This window comes from Eucalyptus grandis, chromosome 11 (assembly GCF_016545825.1).
Source record: "Eucalyptus grandis isolate ANBG69807.140 chromosome 11, ASM1654582v1, whole genome shotgun sequence".
NCBI lineage: Eukaryota > Viridiplantae > Streptophyta > Magnoliopsida > Myrtales > Myrtaceae > Eucalyptus > Eucalyptus grandis.
In genome coordinates, this window is record NC_052622.1 from 11,927,952 (window position 1) to 11,936,905 (window position 8,954).

Consider the following 8,954-nt stretch of genomic DNA (forward strand, 5'->3'; position numbering starts at 1 on the left):
ATCACATCGAAGTAAAATTGATTATTTAAGTACCACTTCCAGCAAATCATCCCACTTGGATTTTTTGCATTTTTTTTGAATGATTTTTTTGTTAATTTTTTTAGTGTACATTTTTATTTCATTTTTCTCTTTGGCTTTTTCTTTTTTACCTGTGTGCTGGTCACAAAAAGCTCACCCTTGGCTGGCAAGGCCACATAGGCCTTGGGCGAGGCTGCCTCGCTAACGGTCGGCAATTCTACAATGACCTCACCTGCAATTGGTAAGGCTATAATGGCTTTGCCCAAGGCCATGGTGGCCTTGCCGACTATGGGCAAGGGCGCAAAGGCACTTGCCAAATCTGGGTGAGGCCACCTCACCCTTAGTCAATGGGCCTGCAAAGGTCCTTGCCCAAATCTAAACGAGGCTAGCGGCTGATTTTCTGGTGAGACAAATTATCGATAGTATTTAAGTGATTGATTTTTCAAAATTATTCCATGATTAATTAATAAAATCAAAGGAGCATAAAGTAAAATTGAAGGATTGGATGGATTTTCTAGTAACTTGAGATGTAACGTCCCTGTAATGGTGTTATGGGCTAATCAAAGAGAGGACACTGACAACGAACAAATATCTAGTTAACAATTATTAATGGTTAATTAATGAAATCAAATATAAAATTTGAAGGATTGGATGGAATTCCTACTAAACTTAACGTGCGATGTCCTTGTTGTAACCTTACGAGGATTGTGCGTGTAATCCATCCAATCATCGGCCCCTGATGGAGGACTGGAGGAGGCTATCCAGTTATCATTGACTTGTGACTTTTTTTTGCAAATATTTAAAAGAACATTTCAAATTTTACATAATATAGTTAATAATATGCGATTCTACTGGTCTAAATTTGAATTATTTTTAAAGGATTTAAGAGATTTGTATTAAATAGAAGTTAAAAATATGAGTGCCATAAAATTTATCAAAAGAAATTGACAGTAGAGAGTAACCGCCATCCCCAACCAGTGACGAGTAACAAATAAATGAAACCTATTTTGATATGAAGTAGACCAAAGATGATCGATAGACAATAGACGTGAAAGTTCAATTTCGATTTCTTCTGTTGGCTGCTTCAATCTCATGTTTTGTTTTTCCTTTTAAACCGAGAATGGCCACTTTCCTTCGATGATCAATCTCATGTTGATCGTTGGACTACTTTTTGTTTATTTTTCGCCCCCTTGTTCTGTTAATTTCCAAACCCTAGTGGGACAAAGAGTGCTCATGTGCGACTAGGGATCTTCAAGGCTACAAGTGCAATTTGGCCCCAATTTTGGAGACATTTTACCATGCTAAGGAGCAATTTAATACTTTAAACTAACAATCACATTGATCGTGAGAAAGTGATTTCGCTCGAATTTTCTGAATTCTGTCATATGACCTTGCTTTTGCTGACACTGTTGTGCTGCATGCAAGCTAACCATGTCAATGAAGTATAAAGAAGCGAATATTTATCTCGAAAGGCATACTCTCAGCAGATTGGAGGGTCCCAATATTAATGAACTCAAAAGATACAAAATATTGTTCTTTTTCAAAAAGAACAAAGAAAACAAAGGAATTTGAGCAGGTTTGTCGGAAGTTAGTTCATTGGAGATAATGCTTTGATTTTTATTTCCATCTTGACAGAGTAAATTATTAAATAGATATTACTCTACTTCCAAGTGTTAAAAATAATTGAATTATCATTAAATGGATCAACATTATTAACTTTCTTGGGGAAAATTACAAAAAAAGTCTTAAACATATTGTACAATTGCGAATTCAGCTCTTTACTTTTTAATTTGGCCAATTTATCCTAAACCTTTTAATGATTTACCAATGTAGCACTTTCACTCAATTTTCTTAGAAAATTGGTAATGTGAATGACAACCATCTAACGTGGCACGGACAATGTTGATGTGAATAATTTTTGTAATTTTTGCTTTTCTTTTATTTTCTTTCCATTTTTTTTTCTATTTTTTAGCCTTTAAAAAGAAAGATTCATAAAATTTTAAAAATAAAAAAATCGTCCACGTTGGTGTGGCACACGTGCTGTCCACTTTAGCGATTTCTAGCCAAAATTGATCAAAATGACTATATCAGCAAATTATTAAAATGCTTCGAACTAAATTAATCAAATTGAAAATTTTAAGACCAAATTAGTCACGGCACAATAGTTTTAGGAATCGAAAATTTGTATTTTGTAATGGTTCACTAATTTGTATATACTTTTTTTTTTTCAACTTTGTTAGCTACCGTTGGAAGCACCTCAACGTACTTAAATAGTTTATTCCCATTAAATTTACCTTAGCCCTATGCGCATCTTCTCATAACTCATTTGACCCCTTCATTTTCACAAATCAAATTAAAAGTGAAAATAGCAATAAAGTGACATAAAACAGCTAGAGGTATAAGTGATTAATGATTAATGATCCTCATTATTTGCAGACAACCTCTTTTATATGTAAAATGCAATTAATATATGTGAGACTATATATTATAGATGCGCATAAGTAAATTTATAGGTGAATTGAAAACTTGTAAATAAAAGCAGATGTTACCCTACACAATTCTCATAGCCCTTATTTAATTATTAATAGAAACATCACACGTCAATAACGTATAAAAGAAACAAAAAAAGGTTTTTCTTAGTTGGTGAGTTTAGATTTATTGACTAACATATCATATTAATTTTATCTAATCAATGTAAATCAATGTGTCTAACCTATGGTTGGGGGTGAGGGGGAATGGAGATTGCGATGATGTAGCTCAATCCCAAAACTCCAATTTTACCGAACTCATTACGATTAGATACAATTGAAGAAGTAATCATGAAATATCTTGGATGACCGAAAATTGCAGACATCACTAGTTCGTACCAATAGAAGGTACGCTAGCCAAACCGAAATAGCAGCAGCTTGTGTAACTAAAAAGGTGCTAAGTAAGGACATAGATACAATTAGCGATGAGGAAATTCAGGATGGCCCCCCGCCCAAAGCTGAATCGCGTAGCCAGTGATAGTCCTACTGCCTGCAGTGACGCTCCCCGACATTGAAATACCCACAACGATGATTAAGTCAGTGAAGCGACGAACGAGAGGATGCTTGCACCCGAGCGGGATATGCAACAGAAGGTAGAAACTCAAGATAATGAAAAGGGCGACGGATCCCAAGACGAGGACAACAATCGCAAGCCAAGCAAGTTCGGTTACGCTCACATAGACGCCCGCCATGAATGCTAGAAGCATTGCTTCAAGAGCTACCAACAATGTGAGTCTTGATTTTGAAAGGGCATTTTGGAGCACGAAGGGATCATTAATCTGTGTCCAGAGGAGGATCACGAGTGCGATGATCGAGCTATGCATAGCGATGCAGTTGCAAATCACAAAGACATTGTACATCGCTTTGTGAAGCAATATGGCGATTCCAGCATCTTGATCAGAGCTATTGTATCCGCCGGGAACTTGAATACTAGAAGCGAAAGTCATGCCAGCCACGAGTGTCGCCACAAGCATGCGAGTATTTCTCTCCTCCTTAAGTCTGTCCAATGCCGGCGGTCCCTTTCTCTCTTTAGGCTCTGACTGCTTCTCTCAATGATAGCTAATTCCTGCTTCTCGGTGTTCCAGCCAAAATTATCCGCGTTAACCTCTGCAAGTAGTGAGTAAAAGAATAAACAAAGAAACCTAAATATTATGATTTTGGCTACTAAATTGCAGATCTAGCTGAAAGCACACTAATCCACATACCTCGCTAATTTATTTCTAGGTCTCTCCCTGATTCGTGCAACAATTTGCAATGATGTTTACCCGTGACAAGAGCGTAAAAGGCCGTACCTTCTGAAGTGGAGCATCTATTTCTGTAATGGCCTCCTCTGCCACATCTAGAGCCGTCTTGCCATCCGCATTCACCAGCTTAAGATCAACTCTTCCGTCTCGTGAAAGAAGAAGCAAGACCGAAGGTTGCCAGTGCAACGTAGCCAGATGCAAAGGAGTATTCAAGTAGATATCTCTTGCATTAATGAGGTCAGCGAATTGGGGACTTTTCAGTATGTATCTGACGGTTGAAATGCATCCGTACCTTGCTGACACGTGAAGAATGTTTTCTCCACTTCCATCTCGAAACTCTGCGGGGTCTGGCCATAGCTGTTGTAGCTCCTCGACGATCCTCACGTGATCCATCTTGCAAGCAACATGGATAGGAAGATAGCCCTCGCCGTCTTGCTGCAGGGCACTCAACGGCAACTTCTCTATCATGAACTTGACTCCATCGAGATAATTCGTGTAAGCTGCTAAATGGAGTGGATTGCGCTTTTGTTCATCAATCAATAGAAGTAGCACCGGCATCTTGTTCCACATCTCTGTCAGCATATCTAGATCCAGCAAGAATTTAGTCATTTTGGGATGAACGCAAAGTCCTGTAATTCTTTAATGGGGAGTTGACTCACAATCTTGCCCCTTAGCATAGTAAGCTATCATACCAAACGTACACGCGAAACTTGCTTATTCCACCACCAATAGAAACGAAAATGAAGGGAAAAAAAAGGGCGTGACCAAGAAGGTCAAACAATATGCGAGAGCTTGAAAGTAGGATTTACCCATGTTCTGGTACTCAACAGCGACATGAGCAGGTGGCATGCCGAAACAAATCTCTATTTCAACCAAGTCTGGCCAGAGTGCCAGCATGGCTTCCAGCAAGAGCTTGAGGACGTTCAAGTCCCCTGTTTCGACAGCTACGCTCCCTGGAGTCTTTCTCTCTCTATTCACAAGAAACAGCAGATACGGGTCTTTACTTGTCAGCTGGCGGATCACCTCGTAGTGGCGATTCCTCACGGCCTCATGCAGAGGGGAGTTCCCACTGATGTCAGGGACTCTTGGATTTGCCCGAGAAAGGAGAAGCTCCACCGCACCGGTTTTCCCTGCTCTAGCTGCAATGTGCAGCGGCCTCTCTCGGCGGGAGTTCCCCCGGGAGATCAAGTGGCCAGGGACGAAATCGATGAGGGCTCTGAGAATATCATCACTCCCTGTTTTCCATTGATGTCAGGTTCATTTGAGTGCGAAAATTGCTGGCATTTTGAAATATGCAGCACAAAAAATAAATCTTATGGTCACACCCGCTTTAACATACCTGCCACAGCGTGAAGCAGTGTATTCCCGGATGGGCTGAGTTGCTCGAGAGTCACGGGCAACGACACTCCTTCTCTGGCGCAATGATCCTCCAGGGCTTTAATGAACTTGTCGACGTCCCCTTCCTTCGCAGCCAAGTACAGCAGAGGATCCATAATCTGAGCGCGTCGTGCAGGATTGTGCCGTTGCTGGCTTGGGTTGGCCCTGATTAGCGCTTCCAGTCTCAGCTTTCTCTGCTCCCACATCTCCTGCTCATCTATAGACAGGTTCACATCCATCTCTTCGTGCGTGTGTGAGACTCCGTCTGGGACTTTTGAGGGGATTGCTTCGGTGTCCTAACAATCAAATTCAGCAGAGTTATAGCGACCAAATCGAGTTCAACGAGATCAACCTCTCCAGCCCACTTTATATGGTTGTGTTAAATGTGTTCCCAGTTCACGAATTCCATCTCTTGTTCTTCTTTATTGATGGATACGCAATTAATGAGAAAATATTGGGTAAGTTGGGCCACTCCAAATTAGTTAATTAGGGTGCACATGATAAAAGTTCTGAAACATAAATTTTTCTGGCAAGAAATTGAATTCTCAATTTATATTTCTTAAACAAGTTTTGAGCAAAGAAATCGTGTTTGATAACAATTCAAAATTTATACTTCTGAAATAGAAATTTGTTTGATAACAGAATAAAATTTATATTTTTAAAGGGGGCGGCGATCGGCATCCGGCGGTAGGCGGCAAGCAACAAGCGGCCGATTGTGGGAGTCCAATGTCCCAACCGGCGGGTGAGTGGCGGGCGATGACAAGAGTGAATGATGAAAATAGTTTTCATTTCTTATTTTGTTATAAAAATAAATTAATAAAAGCTAAGAATTTTTAATTTCTGATTTTTATTCCAAATCTATTTCAAAAATAGAAAAATGAAATTGTATCATTAAATAGATTTATATTCCAAACCTATTCTGAGAATATAAAAACAGAGAAATAGGGATACAAAAATTTGCTATGCGCATCCTTAAGTTCCCATTTGTCAGATTTTTCATTTCCGCCATAAATGTTTTCTAGGATGAGCAAAAATAAGCTAGCAAAATGCACCTCGTCAAAGTTCTTAATATTATTTGCGAATTTAATCTATATTAAAAAGTTTTTAGATATTTCACGTCGAAAAAATCCCAATTCCAAAGCAACAAACCGCGAAAAGTGAAGAGACCATAGTTCCTTCACCCAAAGAATCGTGCCTCGCGAGGCTATTGAAAAAGGACTTAAAATCAGTGGTCCTTACATTATTGCTTCTTTTGCCCTTTTCTCGTTTTTTACTTGGAACGCCAGTCAAGCCACGATTCTGGGGGAAAACTTATAACAAAAGTATAGTAAGGACTTGCTTGTGTAGAATTACGCTTTCATATTTTTTTTACTTTTTCGTTTGATTTAAAGTATTGTCTGAATACATGTGAATATACATGTGAATCTTCATATACTGTGATTAAGTAAAAAAGTTAAAATACGCACGTCCCAATATTTTGATCAAGTAAAAAAAAAAAAAAAAGCAAAGTCTGGTGGTTCATATTCATTTTAATTAACATATTAGGTTCACGGGACAATTTATAAGGGGTCATACCTAAATATATCAGCTATTGATGTTGTAAATATAGAGTTGTAGAAGAAAGAGAGCGGTCATACCAAAATATATAAGCCATTGATGTTATAAATATAGAGTTGTGGAAGAAAGAGAGAGGGAGGGAAGAAAAGGGAGAGAGAAGAGGGGAAAGGAAGAGAGGGGGGGGTTTGGGTGGGGTCATTACAATATTTAGAAAAGTTGACACGGGTTCTCCCCTTAGAAGTATCATAGTTCTCTCTTCAGCTCCTTATTATTAATTCTTTTCTTAATGAGACCCACACATTATCTTCTCAATTTCTTGGGTCCCAAGATAGAGTAGAGATTGTGGACTTTGATTGAGCCTAACACTATGGGGAAACGACTTGGCTCGCAATTACGTGGCAAGCTTTAGAAAAGAGTGTTTAAGATGATGCCCATTTGATTTAGTTCTTCACTTATGTATCACTTTACAAGTTTTCTCCCATTCAATGTGGGACTTCAAATGTTACAAGATACCTTACTTAAAGCACTTATGGCATGTTTGGTACGAAGGAATCTAATGTGGGCAAAGTCTCATATCGGGCAATTGAAGAGATATTCTAAGGTTTATAATTGATTGGATTCCCTCTCCTAAACAACTGGTTTTTCGGGATGAATTCTTCCACCCGTTGGAACGCATTAGAATCAAACAAGAATGGAACGCCAATTCAAGGTTTAGTTCCAATTCCTATGCTTGGAGAAAGATTAGAAGAAGGAATGCCAATATAGGAAACTTAGAAAAATTCATAGTTAGTATTAAATAACTAAATCATTAATTAAAATAAGTTAGTTGTCAATAGAAATTATTAATATTAAATGAATCATTATTATAAATATTGGATTAAATAGTAAATGTTTTGAATTACTATACTTATATTATTAGTGCATATTATTGGTTATTTCTTTATATTAATCTATCTTAAAGGTATATCAAATGAATTTAATATTTAGAAAAGTCGATACACGATCGTCTTAGAAGTATTATAGTTCTCTCTTTTAACATAGACCCGACATCTCCTTGTTATTATTATTATTTTTTTATTGAGACCCACATTTCATTTTCTCTATTTCTAGGATCCCATGATAAAGTAGAGATTATGGACTTTGATTGAGCCTAACACTACACGAAAATGACTTGACTCGCAATCACATGGCAAGATTTAAGAAAGAGTGTTTAAGATGATGCCATTCGATTTAGTTCTCGACTTATATATCACTTTACAAGTTTTCTCTCATTCGATTAAGCACTTATGGCATGTTTGGTACGAAGGAATCTAATGTGGGCAAAGTCTCATATCAGGCAATTGAAGAGATATTCTAGGGTTTATAATTGATTGGATTCCCTCTCCTAAACAACTGGTTTTCTGGGATGAATTCTTCCACCCGTTGGAACCCAACGCATTAGAATCAAACAAGAATGGAATGCCAATTCAAGGGTTAGTTCCAATTCCTATGCTTGGAGAAAGATTAGAAGAAGGAATGCCAATATACGAAACTTAGAAAAATCCATAGTTAGTATTAAATAACTAAATCATTAATTAAAATAAGTTAGTTATTAATAGAAATTATTAATATTAAATGAATCATTATTATAAATATTGCATTAAATAGTAAATGTTTTGAATTACTATACTTATATTATTTGTGCATATTATTCGCTATTTCTTTATATTAATCTGACTTAAAGGTATATCAGATGAATTTAATATTTAGAAAAGTCAATACACGTTCGTCTTAGAAGTATTAGTTCTCTCTTTTTACGTAGACCTGACATCTCCTTGTTATTAATTTTTTTTTTTATTGAGACCCACATTTCATTTTCTCTGTTTCTTGGATCCCATGATAGAGTAGAGATTATGGACTTTGATTGAGCCTAACACTATACGAAAACGACTTGACTCGCAATCACGTAGCAAGCTTTAAAAAGAGTGTTTAGGATGATGCCATTCAATTTAGTTCTCGACTTATATATCACTTTACAAGTTTTCTCCCATTCAACGTGGGGCTTCAAATATTACAAAATACCTTACTTAAAGCACTTATGACATGTTTGGTACGAAGGAATCTAATGTGGGCAAAGTCTCATATTGGGCACGGAAGAGATATTCTAGGGTTTATAATTGATTGGATTCCCTCTCAAACAGCTGGCTTTTCGGGATGAATTCTTCCACCCGTTGGAAAGCATAAGAATCAA

The 8,954-nt window shown here is 37.4% G+C and overlaps 1 protein-coding gene across 1 annotated transcript; it reads right to left on the reverse strand.

Moving 5' to 3' along the window:
• Positions 1–2,965: 2,965 nt before the first annotated feature.
• Positions 2,966–5,406, reverse strand: LOC104427250 (protein ACCELERATED CELL DEATH 6). The gene is made up of 4 exons (XM_039305062.1): positions 5,130–5,406; positions 4,600–5,025; positions 3,839–4,374; positions 2,966–3,586 (listed from the first exon to the last, which is right to left on the reverse strand). Exons 1-4 carry the CDS (start codon positions 5,404–5,406, stop codon positions 2,966–2,968), a joined length of 1,860 nt encoding a protein of 619 aa, XP_039160996.1.
• Between the last annotated feature and the right edge of the window lie 3,548 nt (positions 5,407–8,954).